General features: G+C 41.2%; 1 protein-coding gene across 1 annotated transcript; it reads left to right on the top strand.

Annotated features, from left to right (window-relative positions):
* Positions 1 to 2773: 2773 nt before the first annotated feature.
* Positions 2774 to 21396, top strand: cabp4 (calcium binding protein 4). The gene is made up of 7 exons (XM_073464811.1): positions 2774 to 2829; positions 3565 to 3694; positions 10599 to 10629; positions 10987 to 11130; positions 16570 to 16679; positions 18508 to 18655; positions 21368 to 21396. The coding sequence occupies exons 1-7, from the start codon at positions 2774 to 2776 to the stop codon at positions 21394 to 21396; spliced, it is 648 nt and encodes a 215-aa protein (XP_073320912.1).
* The last annotated feature ends 733 nt before the right edge of the window (positions 21397 to 22129 follow it).

Here is a 22129-nt window from a genome sequence, read left to right as displayed (position 1 = left end):
GTTTGTTTTTCCTTTGTTTTGTCATCCGGCTGTAGTCTCTTCAAAATGTCTGTTTAGGACATTAGGACCTCTGGCAGCTGTGAGAGTTATCGCTAAACCTAACTTAACCTAGACCATAGAGGTGACAGAACAGACCAGGAACGCACCTACTGTATTGACTGTTGTCCAGATGACAGGGTTGTCTGATCAGAAAACACAAACACAACCAGTATTTTGTTGTTTAGTTAAAATGATTAACTCTGAGTAAGAAAAATGTGCTAAATTCAAACTATTTAGGACACTTTTGGCACATGATCAAGATGAAAGCCTTAACAGTCCTAATGAGCGTGACTCACTTGAAATTTTCCGCAATTCATCCTTGCACAAAGCCCTAATACCCTCAAACAGGATTTGAGTATGCTTCAAAAATCATGACCACCATCAGCCAATCAGCATGATGTCTGTCGCTGCGTGTATTCTGATGATGACTCCCATCCAGATGCAGAAAAATATTTTCCCCTATCAAAGTAACAGATTTAAAGAATTATGCTGCTCTGGTGGAGTAATGACCTCGCTGAGTGCTTTTCTATTTTCTGCCTCTTTTGTGTCTGTTTGTATTCTATGTGCTTCTTGTTTGTGTGACATGTACAATGAATCTCAGCGCCCTTCACTCCAGTGGCTCTTGAGAAATATATTTAGAATATCCATTCAGTTATTAACCCCTCACGCTCCTGCCAGGCCGGTTCAGCCCCTCCCACGACATCACAGCTCACCAGTGCAGCACGCTCTCCGTTGTCCATCTCCATCATCGGCTGCGTTAGTTGTGTTTGTTTTAGCCCAGTCCACCTGGCCCTCCATTTCATTACTTCAATTAGCGTGATTAGGATCTAAAATTGCTTGTGTCGGCTCGGTGATTGACAGCAATTGGCCACTTAGGGAGGAGAGCAGCAGACATACACAGTGCTGCTCAATGGCTTGTGTAGTCAAACGCGCATCTGGGTGTGTGCGTGTGGGTGTGTTTGTTTACTCTGATGGGAGTTTGTGCTCACTGAAGATGAGAGCAATTCTTCAGGCAAACAATGTGAGACCAACAACGGTATACAAAATCCAGATATGTTGCTTTACCCCACATGTGCAATGCGAATGTCTGGGGAGAGAGAGAGTGTTGTATAAAGGAGAATATATGCATGATCTGCTGTATAGATAAATAAACCATTGCTACACCATGGGCATAAAGCACAGAGCAGTACATAAAGATCCTATAAATAATCTTCAAGGAATTCCTGTAATCATGTGTTGCCTTGAAAATTCCTCCCTGCCCCACCCATGCAGCTTAACATGCTCTAAGCGTGTTGCAATCAGCACGTATCACATGCACACTGATTGCGTGAAAGCGTGACAGACAGGCAATCACTCCTTCAGTCATGTCACGTTTTGTTCAACCCATCGGGAGTTGGGAAATGCGGCTCGCTCGGCGGAGGCACATTAAACGGCCGGGCGTAATTTAGAGGACCGACTGGTCTGCGTGTCTCTTCTCATTACGGCCCTCGTCGTCTACACGGCCCTAAGTAGCGACCGCTGGAGCAGATCTAGGGTATCTGTCTTCGCGCCATCTTCGTGAGGCGTTATGTTTATAGCGCGTCGGTGCCGAGTACTGCCGTTCATCATCAGTCGCTGATGGCCTGAACCGCGTGGAGTCAAACATTAATCTGCTTTTCAAACAGGCAGCCATAAGTCTCTCCTCTGAAAGTCTTACACGTGATTTTCATTCACTCCCTTTTCATCTCGATCTTCCTCTATCTCACACTCCCATTTTTCACACCATTCTTCTTCTTCTTTGATCCATTAATTTCAGCTGTATTGAGCTTTCCACCCACTCTTACTCTTTGTGTATCGTTTTGATTTTACTGTTTGGGTGTGTGTCCTCTTGTCCAAATTAATCTCTTAATCTGATTGCAGTGATTCATCCTCCCTCTTCCACAAGATGTAGTAGTCATGTCTCTTGCTTTGTAAACATGATCATGTGTATTGTGAAAAAGGACACTCATTTTGATCATCACCTGACTCAACGTCCCCCTCAGCTCCCACAGAGCGCTTTAGTATCTTTAAGCAAATTGTTTTCACAGCCCGCAGATTTACTGTTTTGGTCCGTCAAGCTCAGTTCCTACTAGTGTTGTCGAGATCGGTTTTGGTCTCAAGACCACTTTTTAAAGGTCTCATTCACGTCTAGGACTCAGCCATGTTTCTACTCTGTCCTGTCTCGGTCTCAGATAAAGAGGACTCTGGAATTTACCAGTCAAGAGCACAACTGCACTCTGGTCTTGGTCATGACTTGGTCTCAGTTTAGGTGGTCTTCACTACATAACTGGCAGCAGGTAGCTGTTTTAAGCGAAAATGCTCTGACTGGCAGATTCAAACCTGGTGAACACTGTGGAGGATTTACCAAATGAAAAAGCCAGACATTTTCCTCAGGAGTTGATGGAGAGCAAAATGCAGTTAAAAGGAGAGTGAATACTGGACGGGTTTCCAGAAACATGACTGCAGATGAATGTTAATGATTCTCATTGTCTGATTGGTGTGTAAATATGAAAATGTTTGCTCACACATTTGTGACTTCATAACAACTTCATGAGGTGTTAAATTAATTAATGCAGCTTTAATAATGATGACTATCAAGTTGTTTTTCTCCGTGCATATTTAGCCTTTTGGAATATGACTTTTCTCTGAGGACATTTCTTGTACTTTCCCCCACGCTCACATCACTGTCCACATTTATCTCTCTCTTCTGTACAGGATGTCTTTGAAAAGTGCAAAGGGAGGACCAGAAAGTAGACCATCCTCTGCTGCCAGGTCAGTGAAATCTAACGAAAAGAGCTTTAGATCTGTACTTACTAAGATATATACACAGAAGAGATAACATTGACTGCTTTGGAAGGATTTTTAGGGTAAAACAGTCTGTGAAATGTCCAAAAATTAGATTCTGAATCCATCTTAACTTCCTCAGCAGGAGGGTCCATTCATGTGTCAAGCCACAAAGATCAGTGTTGTTATGAGATTTCTTTTTCTTTTTTTTTTTTAGAATGTATTAATATTAATTTTGAGACATCAAGTGCACTTTGAATTGATTAAGGCTTCTTTATCTCCTAGCATGTCTCCACGAGGAGGGAGGGGTGCACCAGCTGGCAGATCGCCAGCGACGAGATTCAAAAGCAAGGCCCTTCAGCTCAGCCTCTCCAAGAAATTCTGGTTATTATCATTCTCTGTTTCTAATCAACATTGATTACGACAAGGGGAGTGGGTTGTGTAGATTCGTGCACCCAATTAGTGCCATCGATTCGTACATCAGCTGCAAATCAAGCTTTCAGAATTTCAAACTTCTCCTTAGAAACACGTCCTCTTTGTTTCAGGTGACTGACATAACCACTGATGTCAGCTGAACTGCTGACGTTTTTTCAGTAATTTCTCTTGTAATCACCCAAAAGGCACTTCAATTTGTTTCTTTAAGTGAGTCAGGAGGGGGTAGTATAGGCGTGGTTTTTATGATGACAGCTCTCAACACTTGGCACGCAAATGCTCACTTTACAGCTCAAAGTCGCCTTCGTCCCAGGAGAAGGGCTCTGGTGAGGAGAGTCGTCGCAACAGTAAAAGGAGCCTCAGCAACAGCTCAGCGGTGGCCGCTGCCTACATCTCCTACCTCAATAAGCTCTTTGGACAGGTCAGTTGAACAGCACATTAACATTCATACTGCTAGAGCCTAGGTTACACCAATACAGTTTCAAGTTTCCTGTTTATATTAAGAAACCTTCATCAGGAGCAGGTTTCAGGGAACAGGATCTAATAAGTAGCAGGTGTGCTAGCTAATTATTCAGTTGTGTTAATTAAACTGATGATGCAGAAACTGCTTGCAAGACCAATACACATCAAATCCCAGTGCTCTCAACATCATCATCAACATCCTGCCTCAACATCATCTGACTCATCTACCTGTTCCTGTTCGGCAAGTGCCATGAAATGACTCAGGTTCAAGTGACAAATCCTTTAAGCCTTAAGCTTCAAACCGTGACACTCTACTTACCCCTCTTGCGTGAGTGGAAGTCCTATTCCTGACCACCCCTACCACCCGCTGTTCTGGACTTTTTGTTCAAAGGGGCACCGTCAGAAATGACACTAAATGGGTTCCTAGCAACATACAGTAGTTTGAAGCATTTGCCCACTGACCAAGCTACTGTGTTTGACATGTGGGGAGTGAGAACGGGCTGGACAAAGCCTTGGAGATCTACTGGGAAATGGATGCTGCGTCGGGGGGCATACGCACGGTGGCATATGAAGCCAATAAGTTTGCCTTTTGAGTATAAACTACCCAACTCTTCCACAGTGGTTTAGCATTTTGGAGCCTATAGAGCATGTGCGCAACAACCAAGCCAGCAAACGTCCACTTTAGCCATCCGCTAACTTGAATGGGGATGAAATTTTTTAATCATGTGGCTCTTCTCAACTGTCTAAATGTCAACTTGGAAACTCAAACAAAATTGATAAAATCATGATAATGAAAGGAGTCATTTTGCAGGGGTTGTGACACACACACAAAAAGTCTTTTTGGGGGTGAGTGCGTCATGTGACGTTGTAATTACATGGTTTGGCCACTATTATATGTTAAATTGGCTTCTGGGAGCTTAGACAAGGCCCACTAGCAGCAGTAGTAATTATGACTCACACACAAAATGATGCTTGAAAAAGGGGAGAGTCAGTTACAATCATGGCAAACAGGTCCAGTTCTGTGAGTGGCTGTCAGTTCACTCAGGACAAATGACCGCCAATACGATGTTATTGTGAAAAGAAACAGGAATAAGTTACATTTATAAAAATGAGGTAACTTAACTTGCGTTATTTCACAATGTTATGGCTATATCATTGGTTTTGTCTGTATTCATAGATATGATTATTTATCTACTTAATTTTGTACATTTGGCTCTCCACAGGCCATGAGGCTGTTAGAGAGATAGTTTGGAGAGAGTGGCAAAAAAAAGTCAATAGACTGGAGTTTTATAGATTGCGTCACAGCAGAAAGAAACGACATTGACTTTAAAGTTACACAGAATGGAGTGGGAAAATGGATCCGTTTGTTCAGCTGTTTTTAAGTGGTAACTATCGATCGAAAATATAAACACTGGTTGTAGCTGTTTGCAGTGAGCGATGACTGTCTGAAAACCAACACCCTGTTTGCTAACCGTTAACTGCTGATACAGAATCGAGGCGAAATGACTATGGAGAGTCAATATCATTACCCACCTCTATTCATTCAAATGAAAAAAACATCTGATCAGGACTGTCGGCTGTTACATCATCCTCAAAAGCTAGAGAGAAAAAAAAACAACAAAGAATATTTTCACTGCTGATATACTGCCTGGACACTGGGCTGGCATCCATTAACACCATGGTTGTGTTCAAGTTAAACTTTGGCTCTGTTCTCGCCTGATACCCTGATCCCAGTTTGCTGTAGGGCATCACTGAGTATTTGGACTACTGACAACTGGAAATGAGCCAACAAATGATCCAGCTCAATGGCACCTTCACCATTTCTGCTAAAAACAGAAGTTGATTTATATGGAGACCCTTATACAGTCAACTGTATATGATATAGTGATTTGTTTGTGCGCTCTGTAGGTTCAAGATTATGAGTGTTGTCTTTCACAACAACTAAAGAACGTGGTATTTTTAAGTGTTGAGGAGACAGAAGTAGACTTTGGCAACATGGTTTGTGTCTTTGTATGAAGGAATTGGACGTGGATCGGATCCAGATTCTAATGAGACTGACTTAAAAAAGTCTGCTCTTTCAAGGACAGAACCCTAAGTGGCAAATATCCATTAAAATGATTGGTTGAAAATGGACATTAATTGTAAGTAGTTTATCTAAGTTCTACTAAAATTGAAAGGCTAGAACTCCAGAGTGAAGGGTCAACAAAGTGGAGGATTTTGACTCGAGTCTGGACTTTTACATTCACTCCGTATGACCTGAAAGGCTCTCAATTGAATTAACTGTTAAAACATAGCACCTTTTTAATCTTAGAAGTAGGTTGTTAGTTTGATTCTAGTAAATACCCTCGGCTAAACTAGCCTGGGTTAAAACTTTTAATGAATTAAGAGGATTTTTGTGCTTATAGCAACTGATATAATTTATGAATGTGCTAATTAGCCTACTAACAATATGATCAAAGCAGAGTGAGGTTGTTAAAGGGCCACACTGGCCCACGGGCCGTCAGTTGATTAGGTCTGGTGTAGGGTTTAGGATTAGGCTACAAAACGACTTTGATAGCTGATATTAGAGAAAAATTGTTTTCAGTTCAATTTCAATGACATTTTAATATCTGTATTAAGTGTAAACGTAACCATAAAATATTTTAATCATGCTGTAGCAAGCAGATATTGTATAGCAAGATGGACGTTTTAGCTGAAGACAAAAGAAAGATGTCCTCAGTAAACATTTTATGGATACATTAATTAACATTCCCTCATTATGTTGATAGAAAATAGAAACCAAGTAATCCATGCGGCATTACATTTCCTTCAAAATGTATTTACTGCTGCAAATGAGTTGTTTATAAATATGATTTCACAGTCTTGTTCATTTAGCTCATCAAAGCCCTGGGAAAAAAAAATCTAATTACTCCAAGACGAGTAAATGTTCCCCTGGCTACAATGTAGATCTGTAGTCCAGTTGGTAGATATGACAACAGTGTGTGGAATATGAAGTATTTATGGGATTATTCCTCTTTTTATTTGCACCCCACTCCACGAAAAAATGATTTTATTTTGCTGTATAATAGCGATAACAGGCTCAATAGTCAGGTCCCGGGTCTTTTGTGCTGTCGCCTTTTTTCCTCTTTTATTTTTATTGTGCTTCGTAATATGTGTTTTATTCCTTTTTTTTAGTTCTTATTGTACTATGGGAGACATTACTAGTATTATTGTTATTAGTAGTAGCAGTTGTAGGGATGATGCTATTATTTTACAAGACAGAACTCATAAAAGATCCCTTTAATCGAGGAGCTGTATAGGACCCTCCTGGTGAGACCTTATTACAAAGCAGAGCCAAAGGCTTTTCCATAAATGCCGTCATCACAAGAAAGGGATTTTACCGTAAAAGATAACAGAGAAATCTACGCCGAGGGGAGTTGTGTGCCCAAGAACATTTTAATGATGTTTCATAACAAGATTCCTTAATAACTAATGGGACCGTTTCATTGCTATGAAGCAATTTATGGGAATTGAAAACCATTTCACAGTGACCTTGGGCTTCTGTGGACTCCACTTCCACATCCCTCCCTGAGTTACTACCTCACCTGCCATGACTGATCTGTCTTGTTTCACTGTGACGGTCCCTGGTTTGAATTTACTAGTAGCCAGGTAGAGCGGTATGTGTCGTGCCTACAGGATGGAGGACACGCTGTTTTGGTTGCTGCTGTGACGCTGAGGCAGGGAGACCATCCATCCAGCAGCAGTCCTAATCCCTGCCTCAACACAAGTATTAATAACCCCCTTAGCAAGGTTCACTGTCAGCCCTCATTAGATCCAACTGAAGAAGGGGCTGGCTAAAGGAAAAACAATTGATGCATTTACATGTCAGAGCCACAGCGGAAGAGAAATGGACGGTACTTGTCTATAAGCAGTATATGTGCATAGTGCTGTGTCTTTTCTATCTGAGTGAGGACCTTATGTGTTTGTGTGAAGTGTCCACATACCTCACATGCGTGTCCATGATTGCGGAGCGGTAGGCTGCTCAATGGGCCATGTGCAGCCAGACAGAATGGAATTAACTGTTAATGGGCTCGTTGTGACGGATGAATTGAGAGTCTGCATGGCATGCTGTCTAATCCTTTCTGGATGGAGAAAAAAAAATCCAATTAATGTGTTGACCTTGCTATCTAAATATGCCCTTGTAGACTGAAGGGATCCTGTGCAGGGTAAACAGCAGCGTTGGGCAACAAGAGTTTTTTTTTTTGTTTGTTTATTCTGTGGCATCAATAACCATATTAAAACTTAAGAGGTTTATATAAATAAAGTGTTTCAGTGTTTGAGGCAGGGTTCACATACAGTGAGATAACTCTTGATGCAATTGCGTCCTGGCATTGCATTTGTGTTTGGAGTCTGTTGGCAATATTACACAGTGAATAATCATTTGAACGGCTGCCATGCACAGAGGCTTCCAAATAAACCATGGAAGCCTCTCCTTTTCCTGAAGCTATTGCAAACTTGAGCAGGATGACCTTGTATGATTTATGTATTAGCCACCCTGAGTGCCAACGTGTATTAGGGGGAAAATGTTGCACTTCTCTTTGCATTTCGGTTCCACTGCTGCTCTGATTTGCCTTTTTATCTCTCAATTTTTCAGCAGTAAGAGAGAACAAATTTGAGAACAAATGAAGGTTGAACATTTGATTAAATAGAAATAAAGTCATGGAAATGAAGACGCTCGATTAAAAGCAAAAAGGTCCGACATGAAAATGTGAAAGCATTGACGCAAGTTGGGAATTAGCATTAAAAAGACTGAAGGATCAAAAAAGAAAACACTTAGTACTTTAAGATGTCACGCTGATACATTCAAACTATCTTTGTCAGGTTTTGGCAAAACTTGTGAGGACCCGAATGCAAAAACACCCAGGAGGCAGGCAGGATCAAGAACAAAAAAATTAGCTTTTAATGAGAAGCTGAAAAAATCCAAAAAATATAGAATCCAAAAAAACCAAGACCAAAAACAAAAGCTAAACAAAGTACAACCAAAAGCCAAGTTCAAACCAGTAAAAACATGAGGAACAAAAAACCAGGAACACACCACAAGGAGACACAGGAACAAGCTCAGGTGAACGTCTCAGGTGAGTCACGCAGGACGAACTCCACATCAGGGAGCACACAGACTATACACACACACACAAGGGCTGCATGACAAACAAGACACAGGTGAACACAGAAAGAGGGCAGGAAATTACACAAAGGGGGGAAATGAAAAGCAACACACGACACATGAGGGCAAAACTTCAAAATAAAACAGGAAATTACAGAATCACACACTGAAAACATGACAATCTTAACAGAGCTTTATTCCAGGTTTTGCAAGTAAAACCCTCCAGAGGGCTTAATCACAGTGAAATACAGTGGGATAAAAGTCTGACATAACAAAGATATCAGTTCTGTACATGGATAGATATTATTTGTTACTTCCACCTCCACTTTATCTCAGTTTGAATTCTGTTCAGCCTTGATATTTTTTCTTTCTGCGTGAAAGTGAGGGAAAAAAAGCCTACAGCAAATCTGTGCACGTTTGTGCTCACAATAAAGAGAGCTGTTATAAGCTCGAGTGTCAGTCTTGTTTCTCTGAACTTATAGATATCCTCCAGGCGTGTGTCTTCTTTGTGCTGAGCGATATCTCCATATGTCAGCCTCAGTTGCTCTATAAGAAGATGACTGAGACTGCATGTTTCCCGCTTCCCCCTGTGGATGTGATTGAGTTCCTGTGTTGAGTTGCACACTGAGTCGAGATGATGTTGGCGCAAGCATGATTTTTTAAAATGGCATCTTCATTTCATGATCTTTTGAAGATCTTTTGTACACATGTAAAGTCCAGTTAGTACACGTTTTCAAATATGCTAGTTTGAGCAGTGTTTCATGGGTTGATGCATGTGATTTGTTTTGCTAAAATATCAGCACATTTACAGCCAATAAACTGTACGATGGATCCGTGCAAAGCTCATCTCCTTTAAACTAGAATTTCAAGTGAGTTTCAAAGATATCTCGCCCGAGGATATGCATATGTGCAGTACTGCAACTGATGGCCAAATTATAATGTGTTTTGATCAAAATTGTCTGTCTGCAACCAGTGGAATATATTAACATATTGCTATTTTAAGCCCTTAGCACACATACATTTCACTGCCATCCATTATTTCTAATGACTATCGATGTGGAGACTTTGCTCCTAGCTCCAAGCTTTCGCCTCAACTTCTCTGAAAACACTTGAAAAAAGGGAGAGAAAAGGAGGGAGAGTAAGAGAGAGCGAGCCCTGGGCAAATGTCAAAACGAGGCAGAGAATACTGAATGTTCCACACACAAGGCTGTATGCAAATCATATATCTTGTGTTTGTGCAGGCAGGTTTATACGTGCGCGCCTTAGCTCACATGTGTCTGTTGTGTCTTTGCGTCAGAGCAACGTTTGTGCGACCCACCGTCACACACTCGTGCGTAGGTGTTTGTTTGTATGCAAGCAGACTTGAGCTTATGCTGCATCTCTCTCGGGATGATGCAGATGTAGAGCGCGTGTGTGTGTGTGTGCATGCGTGCAGCGAGTGTGCAGCATTGTGTGTCATTTTGCAAATTAGAAAGACATGTCGCTGGGTGAAATCCCATTAGGGTTCACTGTCAGCATGCGGCAGTGTTGACATGATATGCATGTTATTCTAATTTGGTAGTCAAAAACAGATTATCACTGGGGTATTTCTCCGGAGAATTTTGCTGTTTTAAAGCCACCCTGATTTTACATCCTGTCCTCCGATGCTGTCTTGTAATTATTTCCAAAAAAAAAAAATTTTTTCTCTCTCTCTCTGTCTCTCTCTCTCTCTGCTGCACAGGAAAGAGAGCTGATGCCAGAAGAGCTAGATGGTAAGATGTCATTGGTGCAATTATGATCCAAACACATGATAAATAGCTAGTCGATTGCACAGCTTCATCAATCGCATCGATGTTTTCTCCTGTTAAGCTCGCTCCTCTTCGTGATTCATGTATGAGATTGAGGGTTTCTCAGTCTGCCTTGGACTGTTTTTCAATGACTCAGAGCTAAAAAGAAAAATCAATTGAAACAGCATAACTCACTTGAGTCACCAACTTACAGAAAAAGTTTGCTCGGAGTGTAACTATCAGTATCTGTGCACACAGCCTGTATGTGTATTTGACTCTTGGGACAAAATATGTTACCCTACTTGACGGTTTTTCGCTGTAATTTGTTTGTCTGTCTGTCAGAGCTGCAGGAGGCCTTTAAGGAATTTGACTACGACGCGGATGGCTTCATCCATTACAAAGACATCGCAGACTGCATGCGGACCATGGGCTACATGCCTACAGAGATGGAGCTCATCGAGATCATCCAGCAAATCAAGATGAAATGTGTGTATTTACCTGTCTGATTGTGTGGTTTTCATTTCTTCCTCAGTGGTTAAACTGTGCGCGCGTGATTGATGGGTCTCTCTGAGGCGGGTGTGTGTGAGTAATGTGCCTGTGTGTGTGTTGCACAAACACGTGTACTCGTATGCGTACGTTCTTTCCTGATGTTTGTCTTCGAAGTAGGGGACATTGGAGACATTTTAGCAGACTGATTAATGACCCTCACACAGCAGGTGCAGGGGTGTATGAGTGTGTCTGCATGAAGAAGCGTGTGTTTAGTTGAGATCTAACTTTCCTCTCTGCTCTTAATGAGGGTGTGTTTGTCCAGTTGCTGTCTTCTCTGAATGATCAAGTATAGATCTGTGTGGTTAGAGTTTAAAGCTTAAGGTGAATCATCATTGTATTGATTTTTGCCATAATCCTGGAGAACCAGTTCATTTAACACCTACCTAGTGTCAGAGCAAGGCCTGCGAATCTGAACAAACCTATGAGTGTCTGCCAAGACTTTACATAAACCTTCAATGGAGGGCTCATGCAGACACGTGGAGCATGCAGAACTATTTTTTAGATGTGTATGTGTATACCAGCTGAGCGGTGTGCTGTTTCTTATGAAAGAAAACACTTATTTTCCTTCCAATTAAAAGTTTGATTCATATGCTATAAATTGTACCTTTGCTCAGGCTACAGGACAGGTACAGCCTTACTTGGTCTGACCAGTAGCGTCTGGCAGTGATTTCAAAGTGTCCTTTGTGGCACTCACACCGCGACACAAAACAACAACATCAAATCCAGAGTCACAGGTGTGCATCAGAGCGGCTGAGCAGAGTCCATGCTGCTATGACACAGAGTCCGTGGAGAGTCACGCTGAAATAAACTGTTTGCTCCGCGACCTGACTATGCGATTGTTAGGGGAGCGAGATGATGGATCTTCACCAGCATACGTAGTGACTGATGCCTATGTTGTTACCGCAGCAGCCCATGCAGATACAGTAGGTTCGATCCAATCACTTGCAGATAAAAGTGCGAACAGATCGTATTTGAGTTTTAGTCTGAACATCACCTCAGAATCTCACAAGCACTCAATAAGATGTATTTTAAGGAAAAATCCTATCACTGGTACAGGTAATGTGATGTAAAATCTATTCCCCAGTCTAAGATATCTTTCTTCACATCAGGTGATCCTTGGAAATTAACTCACAACCCCCAGGCTGAGAACCGATGGCTGATGGTGGCTGATGTTAACTGAGATTACTAAGTTTGTTCACTGAGGACTGTTGTTCTGTTACACTACATTACAGTGTAGCATTTATCCCTGTCCTAACTGTCAGCACACCATGCAGTGATGGGATATAACTAAGTATTTTTACTCACTTGCTGTACTTAAGTAGAATTTTGAGGCACTTGGACTTTCCTTGAGTATTTCCATTTTATGTTACTTTATACTGATATGTTGTATTTTTACTCTGTACTTTGCAGATTGCATACTGCATCAGAGCCTATAGCACATTTTTACATTCCTTTATTTAATCGGCGATCAGTTATGAAAAACCCCGATTCTGATGACCAGAAAAATGCTGAATATCAGATCCGATGTTTGGCCAGGCTGATACAATATATACCGTACGAATACATGATTATATATCTGTGATTTCCTCATTCTTGTACTTCTGATACTTAGATATATTTATTGCCAGAAAGTGACTTTTTATACTTGTACATGTACTTTTGACACTTATTTGACTTTCACTCAAGTACTATTCCTATAGGTAACTTTTACTTGTACCAAAGTAATATTTCAACATGATATCTTAACTTTTACTTAAGTATGACTTTTGGGTACTTTTTTACAACATTGACAGCATGAAATCACAGTTGGGTGTAATAACAGGTGAAAGAGACTGCAAGAGGTGAAACAGACTCAAAACCAACCAAGAGGAGGGGATGAAACACTCAGCCTAAAGACAGCAGACATATCAGAGAATATTTTGTATTGTTTGTGTCATGATGGCGCCCCCTAGAATTGCATTAAGTCCCTTCCAGTACCCTTCTACGTAGATGGATAGCTTGCTTTTGAAGCGACACACTGAGCCGTACAGCACAATGCTTCACGAATGAGTCACAGACTACACAATCACATTAGCTTCCTGTTAGGCTCCTTATTGAACTTACACGATCATAAAGTGCACTGCTTACGTCAGTTGGCACGCTAGGTAGATAATTAGTGCCTCAGCTGTAGCACATTAAACAGCAGGTGTACACCTACCTGCAAATGTCACTTGGGTCCATTTAGCTGCTGGTGTGGTTCTTACTCTTCTACTCCACTGCTTTAAAACACTCTCTGCCCATGACTTAAAAGCTACAAGGGAACTTTGTTTAGTTTGTCTCTTGTTCCCCTGCTGATATTAAAAACGGGAGCTCAGTGTGACAGCTGTTGTTAATCCAACACCACCGCCCCTCCAGCTCACTCAAACAAAACAGAGTATTTCAGACATTTCCCCCAAAGACTAATTTCCTTTCAGAAAAAAAACAAAAAACAAAAAAACAACTATTACACATTCAAAAAGACATTATTATTTTAGCCTGCAAAAAGGGATGACTAAATGTCACTATAGCTGAACTTTAAGTTACTTTTTACTTGCCATGCAAGGTGCTGACCAGCACATCAGGAGCAATTTTTTGGTGCCCAAGGACACCTCGACATGCAGACCAGGGGAATCAAACCAGCAACCTTCTAATAACAAGACACTGGCTCTACCCCTGAGCCACAGCCAAATGACAGCTAAATAACCCCTTTTCATCTGTTTTCTTGTCTATCCCTAACCCTTGACTGCCATTTCAACTGTTAATGAAACACTGACTGCTCTTAGAGAGTTGTACTCTGAATAAACATGCAGTATATCCCAATACCGCTCCGAATTTGACTTTAGGAACGCACCCACAGATAAATCAAAATGGAGGCAAATATAACCAAACCTGGCAAAACACCATTGTAGACAAGTAATTCTTTTTATTTATTTTTAATTCTTACATTTGGCAGAACAAACCCTTTAACCAGGTGTGCGTAACAAACAACATTTTTCATAACAGTGATCTTAATTGCCTTAGAGACTTCAGTGTGTTATGTGCCTGCTTTGAGAAATAGGACCAATTTACACTCACGTGTTATAAGGCTTTGAGCCCCCAGGATAATAACACTAATAATGAGAAAAACGTTAGACTTCAGGTCCACACTGTAAATGCTTAGCCACAGAACAGCTACATGACAGATACAGTGAGGCAGTGTCTCTCCGCTGCGATCCTCAGGGATCACAGTGCAGCTGGTTTCTGTGCTACCAGCTAGTTAATCAGCCTCACCTGGACTCCCACGTGTAAATAATCTCCTGATTATTAGATGGTCTTGAAAACCTGGATTTGGAGAGTGTCTGCTGCATTAACCTTGGATAAACATCTCATAAATGTCCCCATCTGATGTGCACCACTGCGAAAACAAAGCACAAACAACTATTGTTTAAGTCTACAGAGCCTAAAAGCAGTACCAAACACATCAGGCTGAACTGCAGGGAGATGTTTATAAAATGGCTCATATTTCATTGAGACTTTATCACTTGATGCTATCATGCAGCCATGAAAATGATGTGTCTGATATGACTTATGAGCTCTACACACTAGGACTTTAATGTTAAGCTGGAACAAGCAGATAACGAAACGTGATGCTTCAAATCGTTACAAAACATTTCATATCCCTACCTGTAAGATAAGTATTCAGAACATGGATTTGGTGGTGGTTATTACATTTTATATCCTCTGCTATGTTTCATACTGTGTAAAATGAATAATTCATCTGTTCAGTGATGCCTTAATTTGACCCATAAGAAAGAATAAGCTTCAGAAACTCCTGGATTAATCTCTGTGGCGTAATACCTTCAGAGCCATTAATACCATGAAATTCACTCTTTTTGAATATAACTAGCGTTGCACTATCAATTAAAAAATAATAATAATCTCCTAAGACTTATGGGAGAATTTTTCTAGTCCATGATCATAGACTGACCCACTTAAGGCACAGAAATTCTTCAAGGCTGTGTCGGGAAACCCCAACAGACTGCTGCTCCACCAGGGTAGAGCCAGTTAGCTAAAAGATATCGTACCTTGGTGCAAGTATGAAAATTGTTTGCTAGCTCAAAAATCATAGAGTTAATGGTCTTTTATTTCACAACCCTTCAGCTGCTGTTGACAGTTTGAGCCATCAGTATCATGATTCAGCACAATTAAAAAGTGCCTTCCATGCGGGCAGAGTTTGACATAGTTTGGTTTTCATCCTCAGCAGTCGTGAAACTCTGAGCCCTGATTCAATTTTCTGAACCTCAGAATGACCACACGGCACTCTCTCACATCCGCTAAAGCCCAGATAATGAAAACAGGCCGGGCGTATTGGTCCACACTATCAAATAAGCCTGCCTTTTGTTCAACTAATAACATGAGCCTTCCCCATTGTATCAGTCTGTTTTGATAATTACCATGGGGATCGAACAAAACAAAGCTGGTTCTAACAGGGTTGAAGGAAGCATAATGAGCACATTCGTAGCTGGATGCATTTTTGTAGTCTCCATGCAGTGACGACATTCGTAAACTTTTCACAGTCCAGTTTGGTTTTAAGTCAGGTAAGATAGGGCGCTACTACCTTTAATTAAATGCTTAATTAAGAATTGAGTTACAGTGCTTGTAATAGTATTTGAACTTTGAATATTTCCATAAAGTGCTATTTTAGATGGAAATATTGTAACTTTTTCTCAACTACATTTGACATTACATTGAATGCTAATATTAGCTGTTATCTAACGTTAGCTAACGGGTTATCAAATGCTGTTTCATCCTGAAATATAGTCCATGTCCCTCTGGGTTTTTAGCATACATTTTGTCTTGTCAGTGGCGAAGTGGTGAATGATAACAATGAGTCAGATTACCTACATTTATATGACTTGCGAGCTGGAACACAGCCTTACAACGCTCAAGCTTCCCACCCGGAGCATGATGTCGGAGGAGACTGCCCGCCATGTGAATACAGTCTATTAATTTTGTATTTATACGTTTATACCTTTGTACATTTACCCACCTGGAGAATTCCTGAATAAATGACTGAAACGTTTACCTCGCGAGGCAGCTGGATTTGCAAATGTCTGCTGGCAAATTTACTATTTTAACAAAATGACAATATTGTGCTTTTGGCTTTGTTCCACCCCAAAGTGGCCAAAAACGTCAGTTAATGCCAGTTTAAGTGTCACTTCTGTTACTAGGTAGATAATTACACTACAGACTACAGTATACACCAATATCCTCTTACACCTTCATGTTTAATGCATGAATCCACACTCCAGGAAGTCGTAGATGTTACTACTTGGTAGTCAACTTGTACATGTGTGTCTGTGTCCTGTCTTTCTGCAGGGGGTGGGCATGTAGACTTTGATGATTTCTGTGAGCTAATGGGGCCGAGGATGCTGGCTGAGACGGCTCACATGGTCGGACTGAAGGAGCTCCGCTGTGCCTTCAAACAGGTAAAAGGTCCCCAGCTAGACACTCTGAAGTCCGACTTCAAGTAAGTGAAAGGGGCCTGATACTATGACAGTACTTTGAAGTGTGCAACAGGACCTCTCCTTAGAGAGGGCCAAGAGTGCATGACTCATACTTGTAAACAAGTCAGAGGGAAGAAGGGAAGCTGGTGCTGAATGCAGAAGAAAAATGTTTAAGGGGAGAGTAAAATATTTATATTGATGATGTTTTTATGAAGCGCCGTCCCTGCCACTCTGCCATTTGTCTCACCTGTTAAGTCATGCTCATTACACTGCCGATTTTGTTTGAAATTTTTGTTGCGCCTCATTGGTCTGGAGGAAATATCTATTAAGTTGCTCTCATCGATGTCAATACAGAGGCAGGCACCCAAGTGCCGAATTGATTGTCCCCTAAAGCCAGGCCCCGGTGTGACATAGTCTCTGACCAAGCAAAACAAATGAGGTGATCTTGTTATTCATAAGCACCGTTGCAGACACCTGGGTCCATCCATTTAATACATTACAGCATGATAGGTTTTTAATGGCTACTGCAGAACAGACAACATTGATAATGTGCTCTTAATGATTATAACTGACAACATATTGGAGTGTACATTATGCTATCAATTTATCTTTATGCTATGACATATCTTTATTTATGACAATAATGTGATGGCAAATAAATATTTAAATTCTGTATTTACCAGTAAAATATTTTTACATGAAACTATTAAACAGCATATAGTTGTACACCTCAAAATGTGACAAAATCTGAGCTGTAGCCTGAAGCAAATTGTATGAAAACATTCCTGGAAATGTCTGTAAAATTATCTTGTCTATCCCAGTCTAGAGTTTGAACACACTGAATTATTTATTCATTTTGACTTTAAAACCAATTACAATTATATATTCATGGCTTTGAAATCATCTACATGATGCATCAATCATCCAGAGGCTGGCGTGTAAGTGGCTCAGGAGAGAGGTGATGGAACAAGGAGCGGGTCTCCTGATGATATCACTCATTGGCTGTTGCAGGCCACAGGGCTGGCATAGGTGCCACTGGTTAAACGAGGTGTCAAACAATGTGTCAGAGGCATTTTGCTTTCAAATAGTGTAGTTTTTTGACGGCTAAAAGAACAAATAAGCATCTGCGATGTTGCTATTTCATGGCCATCTGCTCTGTTAACTGCATCCTCCATTTCTGCCATTGTATCTGGAGTTTTTTCATCACTCATGTGTCATCGTCAAGGTCGTGAGTCATGCTGTGGAAGGCCAGAAATTCACTGTTGTTTGAATCCATTTGTGGAGAATAATGAATTGGCTCGCAACGCTACTGCTTTTGAACAGAAACTTCTGCAACATCGGAGGATAGTGTGCTCTCTGTACAAATGAGAATACATTTTCAACTCATAGTCACTTCAAAAGTCTTTCTCACTTCAGCACTAACACCTCATGAGTCAGCACAGCCCCATCTGCAGACTCGAGCTGTTTTCAGATTACAAGGGACCTCATGCAGCCATGTTGTAATTACATGCTGTAAATGTGACTTATAAGGTTTTGCGAGGCATGATCTCTGAACCTCTCTGTCTGGTCATATATGTCTCTTGTTAACTTTTTCCCTCTATTTCTCTTTTTTTCTCCTCATATACTCATTATAACATACCGTATTCGATCTCTCCAACCTCCCCATTAGCTCAGAACATGTGACGTTGTTCATTCCTTCTCTCTACCACCTCGCATCCTCGTCACCTATGATCTGTTTCTTTGTCTCTCTTCATTCACTACATGTTCATGTCATCACCTCCTTAATCCCCACTTACCGTGCACATTGAAGTTTGACTGCGATGGTGATGGAAAGATCACGTTGGATGAGCTGAAGGAGGGCATGAAGACCCTCCTGGGGGAGAAGCTGAAGAAAGGAGAGCTGGAGGAGATCCTCGCTGACATTGACCTCAACAAAGACGGCAACATCGACTTTGATGGTGAGCGACTGGGGACTTGAGGGGAGAAACATGTGGGAGAGGAGTGGACTCCAGGCAAGGTGTAAGAGGGCATTAAAACAATTAATTAAAAACAAAATACTGAGACAGAACGGTGGGTGGTGAAGGCTTCAGCAGTGATTCCCATCCAGAGGTACCCCAGGGGGTTCTGCAGTTGCCAGAGGGGTGTGTAGACAGATCTAGACTGCCAATTTCCAATTGAACTAAAAGAAATGAAATGCAATTTCACTAAACAAATTAAAATATTCGTGCTAAGGAGGAAGAGAAGAGATAAATAGGATTACAAATTGGTGTGATGCTGCTGTAGTTGAGACAAGCCGGGCCAGGCTTGGACAAAAGTTTAGAAATGATGTCCGGGTTGAGTCACGTCAGCAATAGTTACAGCCTGTATGAGTACGTGCGTAACTATAGATATGAAATGTATGTTTATATATCTTTATATTCTACAGCCTACCTATGTGGATAGAACAATGCTTTTGCTTTGTCATCTACACTGTACATGGGTTAACAGGCAAGCTGTAACCATGGTAACGACTGCGTGACAGGGTAACACAAACTCAGTGCTTCAGCTTACATAAACTGTGTTTGACTCAAGTCAAGTTCGGGCTTAAAAAAAACAGAATGCCTGTCGAGTTTGGGTCGGGTTTGGCGACTACGCAGACTCAGTTTGGTTTGGAGGCTGTTGTGCTGACATAATCTGTCGACCTTTAATATCAAATAAAACATATTTGAATCCACTAGATCCAGATTTGAATTAGGATCAGCATCAAATTTTACTCACTCATAGATGCCAGCCAGCTAAATATTTTATCCAATTTTTCCATCAAGATCTGTGCATTATTTCCTGGGAAAATTAATGAAAATATAGAAAAACGCCCTTTCTTGCAATGTTAAAGAAAGTGAGAAACATTAATGCGGTCTTTTCTCGTCCACAACCTTTCCTCCATCCATGTTTTGTGGAAGTCCACTCATTAGTTTTTGTTTAATCCTGCTGACAAACGTACTAACAAACAAACAGACACGGACAAAAGCATAACTTCCTTGGGCATAGGTAATAAACACTATGCGATGACGACACACACACACACACACACACACACACACACACACACACACACAAAAGGTTAAAACAATAACAGCCCTGTTGGCATCTGGTAGAGTACAGTAATATCAAGTTTATTATCCCTTTAGAAAAACACTTTTGAAACATGACGTATGTGGTCGGTGACGGGGTTGCTCGAGCTCATCAGACATAAAAGGTTGGTAACTGCTGTTGTACAGGAGGGAAAAGGCGATCCAGAGAGGACAAAGCAGAGGGGTCACTAAATCTAGTTGGAGTGGGTTGAGGATGAAGGAGACAGAAGGAGAAAATGAGTCTGAAATGAGGGGGGGAAAGGGTGAGATGGGAAAGGAAAGATGGTTAAGTCAAGGTGGGTTGGCTGGAAGGGCCAATCCAATCTAATCAGTGCTGCATTAAGCCAATCAATACACATGCCTGGGCACCCGTCACATGTAACACAAAAAGCACACACTTGGACAGCTCAAGGACTTTTCAGGTATGTCATTAGCCCACTTGTGTTACCTCAGAAGCAAATAAACAATACTATGGGACACAATCACACAAACACACACACACACACATGCATGTCGATGTGCACATGTGCAGCGCACGCATGTTCATGCAATTATGGGATGAGGCACAGCAAGGGCTTAGAGGTGTGATCCTGTTTGTCTTGTCTCAGCAGTCCAATCAATTTCGGTTATTGGGAACATATGAACAGGCGCGTCAGTCTCAGAGGGGATCAATAAGCAGGTGCTGCTCATTATCATCAATTAGCCCCGGGGGCATGGTTTCAGCATATCTGTCCAGTTTAGCCATGTGGGCAGAAAACAAGCATCTGTGGCAGCACTGAGAACATCGCTCAGGTGTCAGGTCCGACTCGAGTGTGCGTACGACTAAGATTGCGCCGCCACTCCTCTCCGTTTACTTACTTTTTATGGAGAATGGTTCGAGGAGTAACTCAAGAGATGTTAGTGGGTTAATCTGGAATTAAGCTTTAGTACTCAGTCAATCAATAAATTCTCACCTACAATCAGACATCTTTTAGAGCAAAGTACTTCAGGAAGTCAATGGGACATGATTGATTGGTTGGATTCAGTGAAACCTGCCACAAGCTATCTGGAGCTACGTTTCATTGACTGGATACATCAATAGCTGTGCTGACTGACAAGTGAATCTACAGTGAGCTGAAACAAGTGGTAATCAACATGACTGCCAACAATTACAGGAAGAGATTAAATGATCTTGGAAATTGGCAGGCGTAGATGGAGTTGTTAACCTTTTTAGATTGAGGACTTGAGTGGTTACCTGTCCAGAAAACCAGTCCTAACCTCTACCTCGCTTCAACAACAACAATGAAACTGTCATATTTAAATGTGCAGCCAAACTGCTCCTGTATCCTCCTCCTCCTTTTTTTTCTTTGACACATCAACCCATCAGCGCTTCAGCTTTTTATTAACTTGGTGATAATGGAAACATTTTGTCATTACATCACACCATGAGCTGTGCTGCGCGTCCCCAGAACAATTTGATGTGGGCTGATAATGATGTGGCTTCATCCCATGCTGTCCTTTCATGAGAGTGTCATAAGTCCTTATCAGTGGATCTGCTGCCGTCTCTGTCTCCCTCTACAGAGTTCCTTATGATGCTTTCTGCACGATGACCTTTGATGAAAGAAGATGGAGCACACAGCACTGGATTCATGGATTCACACTGTCTTCTTCTTCTTTTTTGTGTCATTATGTAGTGGAAATGTCAGTTTGTAAAAAGAGTCAAGGAGATCTGTTTATATTTTCATAATAAAAGTTGATTAAGTGCAGAGGGTAAAGGGTGAGTTATGAAACACTTAACTGTATGTAACAGTAGTGCTCCACTGTCACCTCCCTGTGGTGAAGAAGTGTACAGACAGGTTTGTGTGTTTATTTCTCTATGCTCCTCCTTGGAGTGGGCGCACATAAGTGAGTAAAACATGCAGCAACAAAGCAGATAAGTTCACTGAAAGGACATTTTAGACACATGGGTTTTTCAAAAGATGAGACTGTGTTTGCAGCCCTGATCTCCTCATGCAGGTCATTCTAAAGTCTTGGTGCTCTAACTGCAGAGGCTCCATCACCTTTGTGAATTAATGTAGACCTTGGAAAAACACTAAAAGATGCATGTGAGGATTTCAGAGTGCCAGAGGGAACACAGGGCACCAGAAGATCTGTTCAATAACTTGGAAAAAGGACCATCAGGGCTTTCTAAGTAATCAGTAAATCAATTTTGACATCATTTTTAGAAGAATGTACATTTCTTATATTTTTATTCTATTTTTATTATTCTTGCTTGTATATAGTTTTTATTTTTCCGCATATTTTCTAAGACTTTTGAATGGGAGCAGCTGTAATGCAAAACAA

The sequence above is a fragment of the Pagrus major genome, chromosome 1, assembly GCF_040436345.1.
Source record: "Pagrus major chromosome 1, Pma_NU_1.0".
NCBI classification, from domain to species: Eukaryota; Metazoa; Chordata; class Actinopteri; order Spariformes; family Sparidae; genus Pagrus; species Pagrus major.
Note: the sequence above shows the minus strand (reverse complement) of the source record. Positions and strands in the feature narration are given on the sequence as shown.